The sequence below is a fragment of the Mya arenaria genome, chromosome 3 (genome assembly GCF_026914265.1).
Source record: "Mya arenaria isolate MELC-2E11 chromosome 3, ASM2691426v1".
Taxonomy (NCBI): Eukaryota; Metazoa; Mollusca; class Bivalvia; order Myida; family Myidae; genus Mya; species Mya arenaria.
In genome coordinates this window covers 22,458,342-22,482,883 of record NC_069124.1, presented here as the reverse complement: position 1 = coordinate 22,482,883, position 24,542 = coordinate 22,458,342, and the positions used below count along the sequence as shown (strand labels likewise).

Here is a 24,542-nt window from a genome sequence, read left to right as displayed (position 1 = left end):
CCCCTGCTATGCATCTCCTGCTAATTGCACTGGTGTCACAGTAGGGACCATTTTCCTGTGTATTCGTGTATTGGCTCAGGGCCATTTAGGGTCCATTTCTTTAATAAAACTTCCCAAACTGCACAGCAGGATACTCAGATCGGAGATCTGATAAGAGGGATCAAGGCAAGTAGATTTAGATCAATAAACAGAGGTTGTGTACTGAACACTTTTTTGGCGGGGGGGGGGGGGGCACTTATAGAAGGCCTTTTAGTAACTCAACCAACAACCACATTTCAATAAAGTCGATAATTGGCGTATTATTTATTATTGGCGTGAGTTATTTAGATGCTTGCGCATGCGCAGTGCCTAGAATAGAGGTATTCGCTCAGCATTTCGCACTGAGCACTAAGCACGTTAGCATTTATTATTTTTTGTTCTGCTGAACGATAAATTGGCCCAAGGCTTGCAACCGGCCTGTCGACTATATCGTAAAGAAGACCAAAACTAAAGCACTGACTGTTCATGTATTATAAACAAATATACCACACGCTTTACATTAACCTCCCCCCATGTATTTCATTAACCTATTATTATTGAAGGTTAGATCTATTAACATGCTTGCGCGCTAAACATTAAGAAAAAAGAATAATACAAGGTACACATATCCAAATAGATTTTAGTATTTCGATCTCTTAATAATGTATTACGCTCGTTAGGCCATTCTCTATACGTCCAGCCAATCTGTGAGAGTGCAGCTTTAAGAACTGCACTTTTACAATTCAACAGACATGACGTCTTAAAATGGTTTCCTTTTTGCCGAAACATGTTATAATCAAAGTCAGTTTCAATATATCATTTAAAGTCTTATTGATAAGGCTCGCTTATATGTTATTAGTCATAAATGTTTGGAATTATTTGTTCAAACTATTACCTAATTTATCCATATAATAAAAGTCGTTTTAATTTAACCATAAGGATTTATATACCCTCTTATATTTACAAAATCATTACATCATGCAGATGCACAGAAAAACACATTTATGGACACGCGTTAGATTTAATGTTCCTCGTCAAGTGGGTTCAGTTGAGGTTTCTTTTTAGAATTTAGGTATTGATTTATTAAAACGAAATAAAAAGTTCCATGAAGACGCCAGTTCATTCGCTAAGTCTGCTTATTTTGACCTTCGGTGATGTTCGTGTGTAGTTTATTTGACGATTTGAACGTATGTCCCTTTAGAAATATTTTTGTCCATATAATTGTTCGAAATTTAGCTATTGATCAAAATTGGCAGGGATTTGTAAAAAAGATATGAAAGAAAAGCTCATAAGAAATTGGATAATTGTGATGCATGAGATTTAGTGAAAACAAAATATGTCAGGTATGTAGAACAAAACGATATTTTAATAGATTGTAATATATACATTGTCTTTTAATTATGTACCTAGAATTGTATTTTAAGGTAATATTTTTTGTTATTTTATCTTGGTTGATTGCAAAATATATATGGAATCTCTATAAATAATGAATTCGCATATTCAATGTCACACTATAGTTTAAATTGTGGCGTAAAATGCCGCGGACTTTGTGGCGTTATACCTTACCGACAGGTGAGGCGTGATGAAATAAACTTTTAAATAATAAAATGACCGTATAGACACCCCAAAGACAAAGCGTGCCTGTAAACCACAGCAAACCAACCACCGGCAAAACGCAATTACTAAACGTGCTAGCAAACGACCCGCCGGCATATCACAATCACTACACGTGCTAGTTAACCACCCGCCGGATAACACAATCACTACACGTGCTAGCAAACCACCCGCCGGCATAACACAATTACTACACGTGCTAGCAAACTACCCGCCGGCATATCACAATTACTACACGTGCTAGCAAACCACCCGCCGGCATAACACAATTACTACACGTGCTAGCAAACCACCCGCCGGCATAACACAATTACTACACGTGCTAGCAAACTACCCGCCGGCATAACACAATTACTACACGTGCTAGCAAACCACCCGCCGGCATAACACAATCACTACACGTGCTAGCAAACCACCCGCCGGCATAACACAATTACTACACGTGCTAGCAAACTACCCGCCGGCATAACACAATTACTACACGTGCTAGCAAACCACCCGCCGGCATAACACAATTACTACACGTGCTAGCAAACCACCAGCCGTCATAACACAATCACTACACGTGCTAGCAGACCACCCGCCGGCATAACACAATTACTACACGTGCTAGCAAACCACCCGCCGTCATAACACAATTACTACACGTGCTAGCAAACCACCCGCCGGCATAACACAATTACTACACGTGCTAGCAAACCACCCGCCGGCATAACACAATTACTACACGTGCTAGCAAACCACCCGCCGGCATAACACAATTAATACACGTGCTAGCAAACCACCCGCCGGCATAACACAATTACTACACGTGCTAGCAAACCACCCGCCGGCATAACACAATTAATACACGTGCTAGCAAACCACCCGCCGGCATAATGCAATCACTACACGTGCTAGCAAACCACCCGCCGGCATAACACAATCACTACACGTGCTAGCAAACCACCCGCCGGCATAACACAATTACTACACGTGCTAGCAAACCACCCGCCGGCATAACACAATTACTACACGTGCTAGCAGACCACCCGCCGGCATAACACAATTACTACACGTGCTAGCAAACTACCCGCCGGCATAACACAATTACTACACGTGCTAGCAGACCACCCGCCGGCATAACACAATTACTACACGTGCTAGCAAACCACCCGCCGGCATAACACAATTACTACACGTGCTAGCAGACCACCCGCCGGCATAACACAATTACTACACGTGCTAGCAAACCACCCGCCGGCATAACGCAATCACTACACGTGCTAGCAAACCAGCCGCCGGCAAAACACAATTACTACACGTGCTAGCAGACCACCCGCCGGCATAACACAATTACTACACGTGCTAGAAAACCACCAGCCGTCATAACACAATCACTACACGTGCTAGCAAACTACCCGCCGGCATAACACAATCACTACACGTGCTAGCAAACTACCCGCCGGCATAACACAATTACTACACGTGCTAGCAAACCACCCGCAGGCATAACACAATTACTACACGTGCTAGCAAACCAACCCCTGGCATAACACAATAACTACACGTGCTAGCAAACCATCGCCGGCAAAACACAATCACTACACGTGCTAGCAATCCAGCCGCCGGCAAAACGCAATTACTACACGTGCTAGCAAACCACCCGCCGGCAAAACGCAATCACTACACGTTACTAGCAAACAAACCACCGGCAAAACGCAATTTCTAAACGTGTTAGCAAACCAACCACTGGCAACACGCAATCAAAAATTATGTTAGCAAACAAACCACCGGGAAAACGCAATTACTAAACGTGCTAGCAAACCAAACACCGGGAAAACACAATCACAAATTATGTTAGCAAACCAACCACCGGCAAAACGCAATTACTTAACGTGTTAGCAAACCAACCACCGGCAAAACGCAATTACTAAACGTGTTAGCAAACACACCACCGGCAAAACGCAATTACTAAACGTGTTAGCAAAACGCAATTACTAAACGTGTTAGCAAACCAACCACCGGCAAAACGCAATTTCTAAACGTGTTAGCAAACCAACCACTGGCAACACGCAATCAAAAATTATGTTAGCAAACAAACCACCGGGAAAACGCAATTACTAAACGTGCTAGCCAAACACCGGGAAAACACAATCACAAATTATGTTAGCAAACAAACCACCGGCAAAACGCAATTACTTAACGTGTTAGCAAACCAACCACCGGCAAAACGCAATTACTAAACGTGTTAGCAAACACACCACCGGCAAAACGCAATTACTAAACGTGTTAGCAAAACGCAATTATTAAACGTGTTAGCAAACCAACCACCGGCAAAACGCAATTACTAAACGTGTTAGCAAACAAACCACCGGCAAAACGCAATTACTAAACGTGCTAGCAAAACGCAATTACTACACGTGTTAACAAATCAACTGCCGGAATAACGCAAAAAAACGTACCAGCAAACCAACCACCGACAGAACGCAACTTCTAAATGACCAGCAAACCAACAGCCGGCAAAACGTAAATGTATAAGCAATTCGATATGGCGCAAGTTCTGACAACTTTAGGTAGCAGTTCAAGAATAATAAGTATTTTTATACATCTTGTCCTAACTTATATCTTCACATAAGTTCCTACGTGGAGTAAGCCTTACCAAAATATTTAACTTTGGAATTCACAACTTTTAATTACTAATTAAGTTATGTTATGTATTCACGCATTGTTTTACCAGACAGATTACGGATAGCTCATATGAGCAATTTATCAGATAAGTAAGTAATGCTTGAATCCTAATGCCTCCGAGATATCTGAATAATGATATGGTATTTGTGCGTTTCGTGATATCGTGATTCTTTGAACAAAGGACGCCGAATTATATACCTGAACGTTCGTGTATAATAAATAAATGAACAAACAAAACATGCAAAACAATTGAACACCCTTGTTTTGTTACAAAAAATCCAGCCTTATCTATAACACAGGACATGTAATATTCGTGTTGCATTTAATAAATTAAATGAAAGATTTCCATCCAACCCCAGATAAGTAGATGCAAATATTTGGCCATGCTGTAAATCATTTTCTTTTCCTTCCCTAGTTAAGTTACTCGAAATATTTGGCCATGCTGTTAATCATTTTCTTTTCCTTCCCCAGTAAAGTTACTCGAAATGTTTTGCCATGCTGTAAATCATTTTCTTTTCCTTCCCCAGTAAAGTTACTCGAAATATTTTGCCATGCTGTAAATCATGTTCTTTTCCTTCCCCAGTAAAGTTACTCGAAATATTTTCCATGCTCTAAATCAGTATCTTGCCCACGCGTAAAGATAAAAAAGTACCCATATAACAATAAAATATATAATATACAATTTTTACTATACTCTGTTTAACTGAGCAGGGAGAAAAAGCATCTATCATGGCTGCTCGTATAAGAAAAGTTATATCGAATCCTCAATTTTTTTGTATGTTTCTTTTAATCGAAATAGGTGAAAAATAAATATTTGGAGATTAATGATGGGGTCTTTACGTAGCTTTTAGCTTTTGATTATACATATAGATGTGTGCATATGTTGAGCCTTGAGGCGATTAACGATATTCTATTTTATATAAGCCGAAAACAATATTTGACAATTCTTACTTAATTCACTTTTCGTGAACGACAAACACATGCATAATAACACTCGAACGTTTATAATGTTTATATTTTATGTTAAAGTAACTCGCTGACATGGTTTGTAAAATGCACTTTTTTAAATTACGAAATAAAGTGTGGCAAATCATAAGGAGTGTTTAAACAAAAATACCGAAAGCAGGAATCCTTCAGCAAATGTTGATATTTGCTCAAATATTGTCTTTGAAGAACACAATTTTCATAAGCTTAAATATCGCGATTGAAAATTAATAACGGTTGTGTTGTTTCGTGATTGGTTCATTGACATTATCACGTGATGTTATCAATGTATCCTTAAGAGGTCAACATATCCGACACTATTAATAAAGTCCCGGTGACCTTGTGGACTAGCTGGCTGTTTTCTACTTTTTTCCTGGATTTTATCGGCGTACCCCAATAATAACAAAATACTTTTTCATGTTATAACTGTATTTTTCTTCTGCAATTTCGATATCATAGAGTAAAATAATGATAAAGTAAGTGTTTCCAGATGCATTACCGGGAAAAATTATTTTTGGTCCAAAAACATGAGCGAGTCACTTTAAACGTTAATAATAAGGTTTGTTTGAACAAGAATAAACTAACTTATGTTTTCAACGTACACATTGCGTTTAAATAGTGAAGGACATTTATGTATTCATTATTATACTGTGTTTTACTGACATATTATTTACTTTAAGTTCATATCTATCATCGACGCTAAAATTGATTTTAAATTATAGTCACTCAAAATGTCGTTATGAAAGGCGCGCAGACATCATTGTACATTTCTAAAGCGATCCTAAAATTTGACATTCTATTTTTAGTAAGATATTATCATGTTGTCATTGATTGCAATGCCTATTCTAATAGCATAAACGTTGTTTGAAGAAAAACTTTAAAGGGACTAGAAACCAGATGGTCCCAAATTCGGCAAATACCATATTTCCTCAAAACAAGCATATACTTGTCAATACGAGCTAGTACGAGGCCGATAATATATCACTTTACATGATAACACGGATAAGCGCAACACTCTTGTTTTGTCTCTGTCTCAGATGAGTTTACCTGTTTAAAAAACAAATAAACGTGAAATGTATTTTCCCGAACATATTGCAAAGCATGTGATCGTTTCACCAAAAAAACACCTGTCCATAACCGTTTTAACAACTCGCTGTCATTTACAGCAGATGTAACCTCTTTTAAATTTATCATCGATCAATTTCATCACTGATGTTGATCTGTCGGGCTCTGTGTCTACGTTGTTTTGCAACTGTATTCCGCTTTCTTGTAATGTCCGTTCTTCCGGGAAGCCATAAAGTGTGTTTATTGAGTATGTGAAAGTCACGTGACGAGTCCAGATAAATATACCGACGTTACTTTTAAACTAACTGGGATTTTACGTGGTAGACACACCAAGTAAATTTCTCATTTAAAAACTGCGCAAAAACTGCGAAAGATGCACGAGGCGTTAGCTATGTGATTCATCAGTAATAAGAGGTCAATGCTTGACATCGAAATCAATTTTGTGTACGTTTTTGACAATTTTCCTTTTTTTTCAATTGTATTATCTGGTGTCTAGTCCCTTTAAAGCTTGTATCAAAATTTGATCTAAAGTTACCGTACGGCACAAGCTTACATTCAAGTCAGTCTTATTTTGTATATAATTATTACAATTGGTGCAAATCGATTATTGGTACTGCATTTTTGACTCGGGGGTTGGATTCGACATGAGTAGAATTTTGCAAATTGAATCTGCGATACTCTAGAAGGTGCTAGTATAATGTGACTTCATGCATCAAAGTACATACACTTGTCGGATGGATATCACACAAACTAGGCATTACTATTAAGGTACGTGACGATTCTATGGTAAATTATATCGTTTATTGACGTCATTCTTACATCGCGTTATGGAATTAATGGTAAATTTCGTACATTCCATTATGGATATTGATGTGACGTCACAGGATCGGAATGAGCCGTCCAATAAGTGTAAAAAGGCAATGCCTATTTTGTGACATATGTTTAAATGAAATATTGAGATTTATATAGGGCGAATATTAAATGTGAGATCATTCAATGCGAAGTTTCTAAAATTGATAATACGAGCAAACATAACGTTTGTTATTCGTAGTTAAATACATAAAACGTCGCTATATAAGGTCAAGGATGAATTCATACGTCTTTTATTATATGAAATACAATACGTATTTAACCTTGCCACATTGCAAAAGAATATTTTGTAAAACATTATCTTTATTTAGACTTCCTTTAAATATATTGGAATAAGCGCACCAGCTTGAAGCTGACGTGATGTTTACTTTAATTACTGTTTGCAAAAGACGATTTTTTACTGCGCAGATTGGAGATTCAATGCTTCATTTGAAATCTCATTTATGTTTTGAATAGAAATATCAAACGCACAGTGTAGTTAAACATTTAAAAAAGAACTATGTATAATTCATAAAAGAAAACTTGAGGCGACCGGGTGAAGCCGTAATGTGTTCTTTTTTTTATCTTAGATGTTTATAATGAAAAAAACAAACCAAACAATCTCAACAAAATCTTAAAACGAGAGAATGAATAGTTGAACAAATATTTAAATCTATAAATCCGACATTCTTCTGTTCTTCTTTTTTGTATCGAAGAGCTTTAAATTTTATATTTGGGTCAAGTTTCTCGAAAATGCTCTAGTGTTTTCATGTACAAATACTGATTCAATCCTGTGTATATGTTTTCTACGGGGATATGTCATTATTTATGAATAAAACAGTGAAGAACAACTTATGTATTATTGAAGATAATGAGTAAAAAGTCAAGATTTTTTTTTATTTTGTTCTTAAATGATTTTTCTTAAAATCCACATAATGAATGGAACAGTTTGCTTGTAATTGAGTCAAAACTTTTACAGTTTTAAACCATACCAGACTATAAAGTGGTTATTAATTAGTTTTTGAGTAAATCTATTTGAATACTTAAACACAACTTGGGCCGGTAGTGGTAGCTGAGGTAGTTTACTATACATGAGAGTCATTATACAGTCGAACTCGCTATGTCGAACTCTGTTAGCTCGATGATCCGGTTATATCGAACATTTTTCGATGTTTTTTTTTATTAAACACTTTATATATTTCGATTATATCAAATGTTTGTTATCCCGTTAAAGTATTTTAGAGGTCCCAACGACTTCGATCTAGCGGGTTTTGACTGTATTACATTATTATGTGTATGAAATAATGTATCATTTTATACCGTTAAACTGTGTTTATTCCCTACCTGCATAACTAATCGAAATACCTCTTAAGCTGTTTGAATTAAAATATGTTTCTCACAACGCAAGCATTTGATGTTTATTAAAATACCTTCATATTTCACATTTCAGCTCCAGTGACTATGCATCCGGCGGTGCGTATTGATTCGTTTATTAGCATTTCTCTTAGAGAGTATGAGGCTTATAGAAAATAATTGAAACAAAGCAAAATCCTTTAGCATTTTTCTAAATTTCCATATGTCATAAAAAAGGCCTGAAAATATATTTGGTTCCGGTTAACCGACCATACTTACGAAGTAGGCCTCGACCTTACCCGTTTTTATAGTTATTTGGAAAACAGTTTTGTTGTAAGTGTGTGTTTGAATATGTGGTTTAAAACTTTGAAAGCTTTATACAGACTATTACTTTAACACCATTCTGCAAAGATGACACCGATGTTCTTACATAAAGGCTAAAAATGCCTACCTTCCCTACCTGTTTTTGAAAATAATGTAACCCTAACCAAACCATTTTTGTTTGGCCTGACAGTTTTGTAAATTATGCTTAACAACTATTATCAAATGTCCATCATTGTTTGATGCTCGATCGAATAATGGTTTGGTTGCCCGGTAAGCGCAGTGGTTAGCGCACTCGCTTTCACCAAGGCGACCCGGGTTCGATTCCCGGCCTAGGCGCATGTGAGTTTAGTTAGTGGTCACCAAGCCGGACAAGTGGGCTTTCTCCGGATACTCCGGTTTCCCTCACAACACAAGACCACACTCTCGCGCAACATCGTGCCAACGAGAGTGATTAATATAAGTTACAATAGCTTGTTTCACAATCGTGGTAAAATTAAATAAGTTTAAACTAAAAACGAACGGTTTCACATCTTTCGTAAACTTAAGAGGTTGCAAAATTCTACTGGATAAGGGTATTCAATATGCAACTTAAGTCAATATTATGGTCATACATCATTAACTTCATTAACAGTATAGGTCCGTTATTTATATCATGCTATCCGATTAGCTACATCATTCATATATCATATAAAGATCAATACACAACCTCTGCAATGCATGTACCTAATGAGAAGTACGACGTTGTGGGCATGCGTAGAATGTACACATTTAAAGGTCCATAATTTTATACGTTGATGTATTTTGATTTTGAATTCTAATGCATCCTGATGTTAAACTCATTTTACTCTAATGACCCAAGCAAAACAAAACCATATTATTTGTGTACAGCTCGTAAATATTGGAGTTTATAAATGTTTTTTAATTGATAGCTACATGACAATACCCAATCAAAAAACGCACAAATATCGCTCATATGCACACAAATCATACGTTTCTGTTACGTTTGATCATTACAGCCAAATGAGTTAAACAAAATAATGCATTTAAATGAAAACTTTTTGTTGCATCAGCCCTTTTTAGGCAGCCAATAGGGAAAACACACGGATGTGTTTAATCTACTTAATACTGGTTTGTGTATACACGTGCAAAGCGAGTTTTCATTTACCACAAGCTAGTCTCACACGTAAAAGCACGACAAAAACGTTCTGTAAGTGTTAAAGCGAGCCTACATGTTTCAAGGCCGTCTGCAACTTTTACATTTTACGGTTTCAGGGGCGTAGCTTTGCTTTAAATGATGTGTAAGCCAATTTATATTTGGGTTCAAAGATCTGCTCCTTATCGAATGTATATGTCTCGTATTCCTATTTGTATACAAATGGCTTTCAAAAATGGCTTGTAAGAAGCTACGCTCTCTGCGGGTAGTTACAAGTTCGAATATACGTATGTTTGTATTCATTTAAATGCACCCAATAGGCCAGTATAAATACATATTGCTTGTTTTTCATTCAAATTATTTTTTAAGTGAGGGCGGTGGAGGGGGGGCATTTTTGTATTCATTTTATGGTTTTCTTAGATGATTGTTTCACCGTTGATTATGTGTTCATGCTCTTTCTTATTCCATAAGGGACCATATACATGTGTTTCTAGACGAACCACGAACATGATTGCAACAGTTCTCCTTTTTTATAAGTGAATGTTATACATAAACAACGTGAATAAGCGCCGCACAGTACCAGACCACTACACAAATACAGACCCTAGTTCTATTTTATTTGATTCAATAAAATTTAAGGGACGGGGAAAAAGAGGGAGCGGGCGGGGAGGAAAATCTAGCAATTGATTTAATGTCACCATATAATTATGTTGTGGTATTGTAGGAAAGGGGTCGGAGGTTGATAGACAAGCTGCTCGAAAGCAGAGATGAGCAGGTGCTGGAACTCCTGGATGTTGAGCCGGGAAATATCGACTTCTCCCTTGACAATGTAATAATGATATGCCTTAAATTCGGATGATAAGTGTAGTTTTTTGCGTCTTTTATTTTTGTTTTGTACACAACATATATTTTTTGATATACGGAACGGCTAAAAACTTCGAACATCACTAATATTGAGTCAAGCGGGAAGGCTTACATAGATTAAAGATTTACATCAAGATCGAGTCAACGAGAAAATCGAGCCAAGCGATATCGAGCCAACAGGTTTCGAATGTATAAATTGTTGTATGAATTAAAGCTTCGACAAATATTGTTCTTCTGTAACTATTTCATTACATGTACATCAACACTTCAAAATAATCTAACATTGCTATAGTATCAGAACAATCATAATTATGTTCATTTATTTTTTAACAGAGGGGAGATAACCCTATTCATCTTGCTGCCAGAAGGGGAAAACTAGAAATCATCAAGAAAATGGTTCAGGCTGGCGCAAATGTCGATCAACAAAACCAGGTATCATGTCTTTCATTTTGCATAAGGTCTACGTTTGATTTCGCATTACTTATACGCATAGACTTTTATATATATTCTTATAGATTTATTTTGTGATTTAGGGTGAGAATGATACTGTTTTATATGTATACTCCACTAAAATGGCGACTAAAATGTTGCCCCCAAAACAGACTAAAGCCTTATTTATATGAACTTATATGACTTTTCTTTCAATATATCAAACATGATTAGAATACAACCTTCATCTTCAGCCAATGCAATTGCAGATAGGCAATTATTAAGTACAATACTTAATCATAAAGAATTTCACCTTTCGCGGGTATTTTTTGGTCCGCCTACTGCCACTCATCCGTTACACACTCCCTACGTCAGTTTTTGCGTTGACAATGTATCTATTCTAAGTCAGTTAGATGGCCTGAAATAATTTCTTAATGGTTAAGAATGGCCCGCTCGCTTCGATAACCTCGCTCATTCTTATTCATTAAGAATTATTTCCATCTCATCTAACTACAACGTAAAACTAATAACATTTCAGGCTGGCGGGAATACGGCAATGCACTATGCGGCGAAGTACGGATATTTAGACGTTGTACGGTATCTACAGTCGGAAGGGGCTGATCTAAATCCCTACAATAGCGTATGTTTATGCACTAGTCAATTTTTACCACGGCCCCAAGGTCCGGGGGTATACCGGGGATAGCCGGGGCAATGGGTCGTGTTTTTACCTTCCAGGTGACCCCGCAGTGCCGGTTGAATGCGGTTGTTTTGTCTTCGAGCCCAAAATAGCGGGGAATGGGCCTTACCTAGGGTACCTGGGGAGCGGGGGCATTTGGCGGGGATTTTACCAGCAGTAAATCCCCGCAAGGTGGGGATTTTACCCGGGCTTGGCTGGACCGAAAGTCAAACTCCCCGCTATTTCCCGGATCTGAGGGCACTGTGGCTATAATTGACTGGTGCATTATAGCAATAATATACAACATTATCTGGGTAGTGTTAACCCAAACCCAGGGTAAGCCATCCATCAATATGATGAAAAGATGTGTTAATGCATTTTAGATATTAGATTGATTAACCATTGTATTATTATTATTGCATGGATTATATTTTTGAATAACACCATAATGACGCTTCTATTGTGATATGATACTATAGTATACGTTTGAAGTATTACGTCTTTTAAATACATGATATATTAAAAGGAGGTAAAAAACAAACTTATCTTTGATCATATAGACATTTTATGAATGTGTTTCTTAAATAACATAATGCCTATATATAAACAGCTCTTGGTAAAAACTTTAAAAATATTAGAACATTTTGTTACTTTAAAATGAGACTTTAGCAGTAGCAATTTGTGGTATTAACGATTGATCCTTATAGAAATGATTTAAACAGCGCAAACCAATACAGTTAAAAATAGATGAGCTTGCGACCCTTGTTTGGGAACTTTTGAATAAATCAGACAATTCTATTGTTATTCTATCCATTGAGTTTGTAAATGCAAATACTTGAAAAGGTGCATAATAACTTCTTATCTATACTTGTTGAATAACTGCTTATTCTTAAAAAATGAGTTTGGCAATAGCCATAAAGGTGTCATAGAATGAAAAGAAAGAAAGAATAAGAACGAAGCTGTGAGTGGTTTGATTTAAAGTTACACTTTTATTCAAAATCAATACATACATATGTATAACAAACACAAAATTTGAGTGATGAACCTTTAACTTCTTACTAAGTTATGCATTTATGGAAAATATCAATTACTGATAACAAGATCCTAACCTTTTATTTAAAAGCTAAAAAATGCAAAAGATATTGATTGGTGAGTGCTTAAAGATTTACTACGATCTACAATCGTCTCATATAGTAGAAATACCGTGTTTTCTGCACTTTTCTTTCAAATTAAACTCAGTATCCTTCATTAGAACCATTGTTTTCGACATTTATTAATCCTTCTTGGTATATTAAAACTATTGTATTAGTTATGGGAAATCTTATTTGGGAATAAGAGTGTATCTTTAATGTATTGGCAGTTGGTTGACAAAGTAAGGCCTTTATGAATATACGATGTATGTTTGTTTTTAACAGGAAGGTGAGACCCCTCTCCACAAAGCTGTTCAAGGTCAGCCAATGGAAGTCATTGAGACGCTTGTTGAGCTAGGAATGGATAAAAACATTGCTAACAAGGTATACACGAGATATAATACATCAAAAACCTTAGATTTCCAGTGTATATTAAGTGAACTAGAACACAGCAATATCATGTTACATTGAAGGAGGTTACGATGATTTTAAGTGTGTTTGGACACAATACTGTCAATGTATACGAGGCTTTGCTGATAAGGGGATTATTAAGATATAAGCAATATATTCCCCTTGTACCATAAATATTAAATAAATCCATTTTCCTTTCTAGTAGACATTCAAAATATGTCTACATAAACCTTCAATCTGGTACATTTGAGAACTTAATATTGTAAATTAAACCAATAATACAATGCGTAAAAATATTCCTGTTTTATCTCTTAAAAGAGAAACTTACACGCACAGATTAAACCAGATGCTGTGACAATTCTATATGTTTTGCACGTTCATCATTTCCTTGTTCGTAAACAATATACTACAATATACTAATAAAAAGCATACAATACAGTATTGTTTAAGGCATTTTAAGAACAAAAATTTACACCTAAAGTTTCGATAAATGCCTTGATGTGTGCATAAAGGTCGCAATCTTATAGTTTTGAAAGAGAGAAAAGGTAAGTAACAATAGCATAAATATAAAATGTCTTTTCTTTGTTGATATGAGGGTGCGCCGACAATGGACTTAAAAAACTTTCGGATATAAGCCTAGTTGAGAGAGCAAGTTTGGGTATAAGCCTAGTTGAGAGAGCAAGTTTGGATATAAGCCTAGTTGAGAGAGCAAGTTAAGGTATATGCCTAGTTGAGGGAGCAAGTTTGGGTAAAAGCCTATTTGAGAGAGCAAGTCTTGGTATATGCATAGTTGAGGGAGCAAGTTTGGGTATAAGACTATTTGAGAGAGCAAGTCTTGGTATATGCCTAGTTGAGGGAGCAAGTTTGGGTATAAGCCTACGTGAGAGAATATGTTGGGTGTATGGCTAGTTGAGAGATCAAGTTTGGGTATAAGCCTAGTTGAGAGAGCAAGTTAAGGTATAAGCCTAGGTGAGAGAGCATGTTTAGGTATAAGCCGAATTGAGAGAGCAGATTTGGGTATAAGCCTAGTTGAGGGAGCAAGTTTGGGTATAAGCTTAGTTGAGGGAGCAAATTTTTGTATTAAGAATAACCTAGTTGAGAGAGCAAGTTTGGGTATAAGCCTAGTTGAGAGAGTAAGTTTGTGTATAAGGCTAGTTGAGAGAGCAAGTTCGGGTATAAGCCTAGTTGAGAGAGCAAGTTTGGGTATAAGCCTAGTTAAGAGAGCAAATTTGTGTATAAGCCTAGTTGAGAGAGCAAGTTTTGGTATAAGCCTAGTTGAGAGAATAAGTTTGTGTATAAGCCTAGTTGAGAGAGTAAGTTTGGGTATAAGCCTATTTGAGAGAGCAAGTTTGGGTATAAGCCTAGTTGAGCGAGCAAGGTTAGGTGTAAGCCTAGTTGAGAGAGCAAGTTTGGGTATAAGCCTAGTTGAGAGAGCAAGTTTGGGTATAAGCCTAGTTGAGAGAGCAAGTTTAGGTATAAGCCTAATTGAGAGAGTAAATTTGTGTAAAAGCTTAGTTGAGGGAGCAAGTTTAGGTATAAGCCTAGTTGAGAGAGCAAGTTTGGGTATCAGCCTAGTTGAGAGAGTAAATTTAGGTATAAGCCTAGTTGAGAGAGCAAGTTTGGTTATAAGCCTAGTTGAGAGAGCAAGTTTAGGTATAAGCCTAGTTGAGAGAGCAAGTTTAGGTATAAGCCTAATTGAGAGAGTAAATTTGTGTAAAAGCTTAGTTGAGGGAACAAGTTTAGGTATAAGCCTAGTTGAGAGATCAAGTTTGGGTATCAGCCTAGTTGAGAGAGCAAGTTGGGGTTTAAGCCTAGTTGAGAGAGCAAGTTTGGTTATAAGCCTAGTTGAGAGAGCAAGTTCGTGTATAACCCTAGTTGAGAGAGCAAGTATAAGCCTAGCTGAGAGAGCAAGTTTAGGTATAAGCCTAGTTGAGAGAGCAAGTTTGGTTATAAGCCTAGTTGAGAGAGCAAGTTTAGGTATAAGCCTAGTTGAGAAAGCAAGTTTAGGTATAAGCCTAATTGAGAGAGTAAATTTGTGTAAAAGCTTAGTTGAGGGAGCAAGTTTAGGTATAAGCCTAGTTGAGAGATCAAGTTTGGGTATCAGCCTAATTGAGAGAGCAAGTTGAGGTTTAAGCCTAGTTGAGAGAGCAAGTTTGGTTATAAGCCTAGTTGAGAGAGCAAGTTCGTGTATAAGCCTAGTTGAGAGAGCAAGTATAAGCCTAGCTGAGAGAGCAAGTTTGGATGTATTCCTAGTTGACAGAGCAAGTTTGGATATATGCCTTGTTGAGTGAGCATGTTTAGGTATAAGCCTAATTGAGAGAGTAAATTTGTGTAAAAGCTTAGTTGAGGGAGCAAGTTTAGGTATAAGCCTAGTTGAGAGATCAAATTTGGGTATCAGCCTAGTTGAGAGAGCAAGTTGGGGTTTAAGCCTAGTTGAGAGAGCAAGTTTGGTTATAAGCCTAGTTGAGAGAGCAAGTTCGGGTATAAGCCTAGTTGAGAGAGCAAGTATAAGCCTAGCTGAGAGAGCAAGTTTGGATATATTCCTAGTTGACAGAGCAAGTTTGGATATATGCATTGTTGAGTGAGCAAGTTTAGGTATAAGCCTAGTTGAGAGAGCATGTTTTGGTATAAGCCGAATTGAGAGAGTAAGTTTGGGTATAGGCCTAGTTGAGAGATCAAGTTTTGGTATAAGCCTAGTTGAGAGAGCAAGTTTGTGTATAAACCTATTTGATAGAGCAAGTTTAGGTATAAGCCTAGTTGAGAGAGCAAGTTTGGGTATAAGCCTAGTTGAGAAAGCAAGTTTAGGTATAAGCCTAGTTGAAACAGCAGGTTTGGGTATCAGCCTAGTTGAGAGAGCAAGTTTAGGTATAAGCCTAGTTGAGAGAGTAAGTTTGTGTATAAGCCTAGTTGAGGGAGAAAGTTTGGGTATAAGCCTAGTTGAGAGAGCAAGTTTGGGTATAAGCCTAGTTGAGAGAGCAAGTTTAGGTATAAGCCTAGTTGAGACAGCAGGTTTGGGTATCAGCCTAGTTGAGAGAGCAATTTTAGGTATAAGCCTAATTGAGAGAGTAAGTTTGTGTATAAGCCTAGTTGAGAGAGCAAGTTTGGGTATCAGCCTAGTTGAGAGAGCAAGTTTGGGTATAAGCCTAGTTGCAAAAGCAAGTTTGGGTATAAGCCTAGTTGAGAGAGCAAGTTTTGGTATAAGCCTAGTTGAGAGAGCAAGTTAGGGAATAAGCCTAGTTGAGAGAGCAAGTTTGGGTATATGCCTAGTCGAAGGAGCATGTTTGGGTATAAGCCTATTTGAGAGATCAAGTCTTGGTATATGCCTAGTTGAGGTTGCAAAATTGGGTATAAGCCTACTTGAGAGAATAAGTTTGGGTGAATGGCTTTTTGAGAGATCAAGTTTGGGTATAAGACTAGTTGAGAGAGAAAGTTTAGGTATAAGCCTAGTTCATAGAGCAAGTTTGAGTATAAGCCTAGTTGAGAGAGCAAGTTTGGGTATAAGCCTTGTTGAGGGAGCAAGTTTGGGTGTATGCCTAGTTGAGAGAGCAAGTTTATGTATAAGCCTAGTTGAGGGAGCAAGTTTGGGTGTAAGCCTAGTTGAGAGAGCACGTTTGGGTATAAGCCTAGTTAAGAGAGCAAGTTTAGGTATAAGCCTTGTTATTAGAGCAAGTTCTGGTATAACCCTAGTTGAGGAAGCAAGTTTGGGTATAAGCCTAGTTGAGAAAGCAAGTTTGGCTTTACGTCTAGTTGAGGAGCAAGTTTAGGTTTAAGCCTAGGTGAGAGAGCAAGTTGTGGTATAAGCCTAGTTGAGAGAGCAAGTTCGGGTATAAGCCTAGTTGAGAGAGCAAGTTCGGATATATGCCAAGTTGAATGAGCATGTTTAGGTATAAGCCGAATTGAGAGAACGAGTTTGGGTATAAGCCTAGTTGAGAGAGTAAGTTTGTGTATAAGCCTAGTTGAGAGAGCAAGTTTGGGTATAAGCCTAGTTGAGAGAGCAAGTTTGGGTTTAAGCCTAGTTGAGAGAGCAAGTTTGGGTATAAGCCTAGTTGAGAGAGCAAGTTTGGATATAAGCCTAGTTAAGAGCAAGTTTTGGTGTAGGCCTAGTTGAGAGAGCAAGTTTGGGTATAAGCCTAGTTGAGAGAGCAAGTTTGGGTATATGCCTAGTTGAGGGTGCAAGTTTAGGTATCAGCCTAGTTGAGAGAGCAAGTTTGGGTATAAGTCTAGTTGAGGGAGCAAGTTTAGGTAAAAGCTTAGTTGAGAGAGCAAGTTTAGGTATCAGCCTAGTTGAGAGAGCAAGTTTAGGTATAAGCCTAATTGAGAGAGTAAGTTTGTGTATAAGCCTAGTTGAGAGAGTAAGTTTGGGTATAAGCCTAGTTGAGAGAGCAAGTTTGGGTTTAAGCCTAGTTGAGAGAGCAAGTTTGGGTATAAGCCTAGTTGCGAAAGCAAGTTTGGATATAAGCCTAGTTAAGAGAGCAAGTTTTGGTATAAGCCTAGTTGAGAGAGCAAGTTTGGGTATTAGCCTAGTTGAGAGAGCAAGTTTGGGTATATGCCTAGTTGAGGGAGCAAGTTTGGGTATAAGCCTATCTGAGAGAGCAAGTTTAGGTATAAGCCTAGTTGAGAGAGCATGTTTAGGTATAAGCCGAATTGAGAGAGCAGATTTAAGTATAAGCCTAGTTGAGAGAGCAAGTTTGGGTATAAGCCTAGTTGCGAAAGCAAGTTTGGATATAAGCCTAGTTAAGAGAGCAAGTTTTGGTATAAGCCTAGTTGAGAGAGCAAGTTTGGGTATAAGCCTAGTTGAGAGAGCAAGTTTGGGTATATGCCTAGTTGAGGGAGCAAGTTTGGGTATAAGCCTATCTGAGAGAGCAAGTTTAGGTATAAGCCTAGTTAGGAGAGCATGTTTAGGTATAAGCCGAATTGAGAGAGCAGATTTAAGTATAAGCCTAGTTGAGAGAGCAAGTTTGGGTATAAGCCTAGTTGAGGGAGCAAATTTGTGTATAAGCCTAGTTGAGAGAGCAAGTTTTTGTATAAGCCTAGTTGAGCGAGCAAGTGTAGGTAGTAAGTAAGTAGTTGAGGAAGCAAGTCCATATGTGTACCTAGTTGAGGGAGCAAATTTGGAAAAAAACGCCAAGTATATATCAGTGAATTGGAACTGTCTAATACATTTTGCAAGTTGCTGAAATTTAAAATTCAGCATCTTTAAAAAAGTTTCTACATATTAAGAATATCAAATTGAATGACCGGCCCATGGGAAGCTTAGAAAAGGGCATGCAGTAGTAAAAACGTCATATAATTATTCAATTGGTTTTTTTTCTTCGAAAGGTAAATGGCGACACACCTTTGCACACGGCAATGCAGGTTGGAGCACAGGAATCGATGGAAGCATTGCTGATCGTGGGAGCAAAAACAAACGTGCTTAATAGAGTACGTATCAACTACTATTAGCAAAACCTTGTAACAACCTGAAACAATTACATTTCATTTCCTTAAAAACACTTATACATCTGTTAAAATACGATATTTTTCCCTGAGCAGGACGGTAAGAAAGCTGAAGGGGTTGCAAGGGACAATGTGATTAAAGACAGTCTTCAGGTTTATGCGACCTTGTTACTGGCTATGGATTCAGGGTACGTGTTACATCATAGAAAGAACGAAATACAGAACGCTATAAAAAACCCAACTTTTTTTTAGATATAATGACTGTTTACTGTTTTATTTTATACATGTTTACATTAATGGTATTATTCACCGATTAATGTATTAATGATTTACAGAAGAGAGACTTAGCAAAAGTAATTTGCTTACTTCTTAATTCTGTAAATCTATAATTCTAAGTTACAAGTGAATATCTTAGTATTCTCGATCTTTTACTGTATGGTTTTGTTTCAACTTGTATTTTTTGGGGTTTTGAGTAAATGTATAAGTCTAAATAAATACTGGTTCAACCTATATAATGCGTACTACACAGACAGGTTCACTAGTTAGATGTATATTACCTCTTACACTTGTTCTTTCGTCCGTAAAATAGTAAAACAACAACACAAAGATATTGTAGTTTATTTTCATATTTTGTTAAATTCATTACAGGTACGTTATGGCAAAAGGAATGAAACTTACAAAGAGAATGGTTTCGAGGCCATATAGAGTTGATCGAGTGGGGGTTGTTATTGATCACATTGACTTGCCAGGCAGGTTCCCCACTGGGTTTTATTGTCGAAGGGAAAGGGCTGAAAGTGCAACAGTTACTCTTCAAGATCACACAGAGGAGTCAATTTTCAGCGATGTCTTTCACATTCGTATTTATGATGTCAACAGAGACTGTCATGCCAAGTTTTATCTGCCTATTTATAAATTGCCAAGTGACAAAGAAGAGATGCTGATAAGGTTCATAAACTGTAGTTTCAAACCCAAGAGGGTAGATGCAATGCAAATAGAAGAGGCCAGTAACGACTCGAACGATACTGTATGTGTATGTTAAATCATTATCTCTACTCTCAAATGCGTTGTTATTTTGTTCATAACTTTGTGATGTTTTATTTGCCCTTCTTCTTTGTCGTCTTCCTCGTCTGCTTTTTCTTCTTCTTCGTCTTCTTCTTCTCCTTCTTCTTCGTCTTCTTCTTCTTCTTCTTCTTCTTTCTACTACTACTACTACTACTACTACTACTACTACTACTACTACTACTACTGCTACTGCTACTACTACTACTACTACTACTACTACTAGTAGTAGTTGGAGTACAACTGCTATGTAAGACACTGGTAAAGTTAATGGATGGCTTTTCAGACAAATTATTGCCCTTTGGAAGTCGACCTGATTCCGGAGACTACTTGTATATGTGCAGTCTACGTTCGTGCGAAAAGGGAAACGTGTTGCATTGGAGAAGACAAGACTTTGATACAGTCTGAAATGGATGAGCATTTCTCCCTGGACATCCCGAAAGGGGCATTCGAAGAAGAAACTTCATTGAGTCTGAAGGTATAAAGTACCATGTTTTGAAAAAATATTGCACGCTAATCTCATTCCTTTTGGACATCGTAATAAGTTTAATTCTGTTTGAAAATTATATTTTAAGGGGTCATGAATTTATTCTTTTTTGCTCGGATAAACTTTTTCAATCCGAGAAATTAATATAGTTTTTAGTTAAGTATAGTTTAAACCGGTATATTCAAAATATCTTATTGATAATAAAAAGTAATTTGATAATTATGGGATGATATTACATTACAGGTGTACGAGACAAATACAGAGGATGATATGGTTCACGTTTCTGAAAATCAAGTTGCTAAAGAGGAGCCTTTAGCTGAAAATGAAGAGAGTATTGGACTGGAAGATATGAAACTAGAACACTCACCAGAAACTGACAGCATAGAAGAAAACACAGAACCAATCATTTACCAAAGAGACACTTATAATGATGAAGAGAATGAACACAATGAGTCAGTTCAAACATTGATCGGCGAAGAACACGTCAGCGAACAGAAGATTGCGGACACCAAGCCGAAAGATATTCTTGTTTCTGTCAATGCAAATATTCTTACTGATGTGTATCAAATAAATATAGATGGTATGTTGAACTGTCTGCTATTTGGATTGCGTGTCGTTTAAAGGCTGAATTTAAATGCATAATTAAGTTTTTTAACATTACTCTTTCGTAACAGGAAACCAACCAAAGAAAGGAATCACTTTGCAAATACCCATGGACAGAGAACTTGAAGGTGATGATGAGCTAGTTATTGCAACTTTAAATGAAAGGTCTCTTTCTAATGAGGAGGATGCCCTTGAAATCATAGACGTGCCACCACAGACAATCTCAGGGAGCCTGATCGTTGAAATATCTCACTTCAGCATGTATGAACATATTATATTTAAATTTGTAATCAATTTGGTATTTAGGAATAAATGCAATTTGATTGATTATTGTAAAATGCCTTATCTTTTCTTTTCTAGACACGGATATGTTTCTGGATGCAAACTAATAAGATGAATCAAAGAACATATGAAGAATATTCTATGAGTGGTTATGCCAAACGAGTTTTCTAAAATTGATAAAAACGAGACTATTTTTTACACTAGTTATATGTGATGGTTCAAAAGTATATAATGATCCTATTTCAAGACGATCATGTCATTACTATAAATAAAAATATACACGCTCTTTTCAGTTTTGTTGCCACATGGAAGCGGAAGGTTGAGGCAGAAACAGACAAGCTGGAACTACACAAACAAATCTGCGATACATTAAAGAAGAAGAAACCTGCGTCCTTCTTCGCTGTTGTCAAAAAGGATATTGAGGATGATCAAGGTAGTCTTAAAGCAGATGAAAGTAATATAGTTATATGTGAACGTATAAAAACTAATCCAAATGATGATAACGAAATAAATTAAAAACTGAATTTGTATTGAGTCCAAAGCATCTTTTCGGTATTTTCTTTAAGTTTCACTGGTGAATGTATCGCAAGCTTAGGGCAAAGATTGTTTTAATCCAATACACACTTTGAAGGCGTTAAAGCAGTCTTGCACTAAGCCCCAGGTAAACTTAAACTACATCTCGTAAATAGGTATGCTATTCTTTATTAAGTGCGAAATCTATTCGAAACTTAAGGACCCTAATTATCTTACTAGTAATAAACAAGACAATATTACTATCGGCGTTTAATTTAAGGACATTTTTAAGACAGTGGAATACTTGTTGCAGGTTTAAAACATGTCATGATAGTTGAATGCAATGTAGCCAGTAAAAGCCAGAAGAGGTTAGATTCGTGGGTCGAGAAGGGTTTCGCAGCTCAGAACCCAATGGAAACTGGCTCCTTTATGATGTGCCCCTCAGATACGTTTTACGTTACGGTTGAGGTAAGGACAGATCATGACATCGGTCGAAATACAAAGTACAGTCTATCTTGAACGCTTGGTTCATTAGTGGTTTTCTAAGCTGCGCAAAATATGTTAATTCTCGTTTATCGCAAGATCCTGACGTCCAAGACTCTGTTCTTCCAATCCTTGCTTCTAGAAAAGAAAGTGTATATTGTAGATTCAAATAAAGTATTTAGATACTACACAGGGTTTAGTTAAGAAACCGACAGTTTACAAACAAAGTTGAAGGCTTGCCTAAATTAGTATCGTCTTCAACATGTATGCGGTTCTTTTCCGAAAAAAGTAACTTTCTTACGTATGAATTGAATCATGTTATTTTGTCAGCAAATTTCAAAACATCTTCCGGTGTTTGTTGTTATTTTATACCAGCTGACTTTTTGACTGTTTGGCTCGTCCTAATTGTAACAACTCGGCTTTCTCCGGGATTCTTCGCATAATGTAGGATAATGGCCGAGGTGTTCCGAGTGGGCTCGTCCCCGTTATTTCCATTGTATTTAACGTGACTTTATGTATTTTCTTTTAGGGAAATGCAAGTCTGGAGAACTCGGATGGGAGAGAAAGAAAGATACAATTCTTTCCATGTAGAAATAGCTTTCAACCGTACACTCTTACCCTTAATCAAGGCATATATGATCCAGACGAGGCTTACTGCCATGTCATAATATCGCAGAAAAAGGGTATTGAAACGGAGGAGGTAACTCGCCTACGGGTTAAGATGACCCCTCCACCAAAACCACCATCGCCAAGACCTCCGTCACCAATCATATCGCCAATTCCGCCACCAACACCGTCTCCCCCACCGTCTCCCCCTCCTACGCCCACACTGGTGCTACCGATGCCAACGCCGCGATCTGCTACCAGACGCAGACGTCCTAAAACGGCGTCATCCGTTAGTTCCTCCAGAAGTACTGATTCACAGAGGCGACCAAAAAGCAGGATGGAAGTGAAAAAGCGTATCAGAGGTGTTCTAGATCGACAAACTGATCCAGGTTTGTATGGCTGTTATGTTTTTTTTAACAAACTCATAGATAAAAAGATTGACTGTGTTTGTTTATTAATTGTGATAAAGTTAATACGCCGGGGGAGGAGCACATGTACTTTGCTATTTGTGATCATCGTTGCTGTTTCTTTATCAGTTTCAAAATAGCTAATTGTCCGGCTAGCGTTGTGGTTAGTGCACACGCTTCTCACATTGGCGTCCCATGTTCAACTCTTAGCCTGTGCGTATGTTTGGTTCGTGGTCACCAGGCCGGACAAGTGGGTCTTCTCTGCATATTCCAGTTCCTCTCAACATACTAGATCAAATTCTCGCGCAACATCGTGCGAACGAGAGTGTCTTTTCATGGGTTAATAAATTCTTCTTCACAATCGTTGTAAAATAAATAAAGTTTAAACTAAGTTTGAATTACTTTTTTTCAGAAAAAGTTTTCGGTGTACCGAATAATCTACCAGATATTGACGTTTGATAGAGGAAACAATGAACTATAACTTACATTTGAATATATATGCCGACACAATGTACAAACACATTTTGTGAACTTTCGGTTTAATCTGAGTTAAGTGTTGTAATATTTTATGTTGTCAATGCTTTAATAATTCATTTTAAAAATTCCATGTAATACTTTGTATTGATATATAATTATCATATGTATATTTGCACTGACAAGGTATGCTTTCTTCAGAATAAATGATACAATTAATTCACTAATAAAGTAGATATATGTATGGTTATATATACACACACACTTTATGAAAATGTTTAGTAGAATCGTATAACGTAGATGTTGTTGCAAACGTATTAAGATCATGAGGACTTGTATCATGATGAATTGTATAATTATTGATACAAGTTTGGACGAGTATGAGGTTATGCTTATGTTAACTCGTGTTCAGTGTACTCGTGTTTCACTGGGCCTTCCAAGGCGGGTATCCCATTATTTATTGAATATAAAGTTATTTCGATGTGTGTAATAGGTAAGTAGTGTTTGTAACTTTGTTAGTATGTATCTCGTTCAGTGTTGTTTGTGCTCTTACAATGTTTATATGTTTTATATGTTGACTTCTGACCTTGATCCAATAACCATATAAGGTCAGAAAACATTTGTGATGAACCATTTAAAACATAGTTATTGA

At 37.1% G+C, this 24,542-nt stretch overlaps 1 protein-coding gene across 3 annotated transcripts; it reads left to right on the top strand.

Moving 5' to 3' along the window:
- The first annotated feature begins 1,255 nt into the window (after positions 1-1,255).
- On the top strand, positions 1,256-24,109 carry LOC128227790 (uncharacterized). 3 transcript variants are annotated; one of them, XM_052938639.1, is made up of 16 exons: positions 1,256-1,361; positions 8,651-8,673; positions 10,755-10,859; positions 11,228-11,326; positions 11,862-11,963; positions 13,415-13,513; positions 18,860-18,961; positions 19,073-19,164; positions 19,625-20,006; positions 20,322-20,513; positions 20,766-21,102; positions 21,197-21,386; positions 21,701-21,840; positions 22,234-22,388; positions 22,933-23,398; positions 23,829-24,109. In XM_052938639.1, exons 1-16 carry the CDS (start codon positions 1,355-1,357, stop codon positions 23,873-23,875), a joined length of 2,538 nt encoding a protein of 845 aa, XP_052794599.1. In that variant the 5' UTR covers positions 1,256-1,354; the 3' UTR covers positions 23,876-24,109. The 3 variants fall into 3 exon arrangements, with proteins under 3 accessions (XP_052794599.1, XP_052794600.1, XP_052794601.1); XM_052938640.1 differs by having other exon boundaries at positions 1,340-1,361; positions 19,625-20,000; XM_052938641.1 differs by lacking the exon at positions 1,256-1,361 and adding an exon at positions 6,992-7,119.
- The last annotated feature ends 433 nt before the right edge of the window (positions 24,110-24,542 follow it).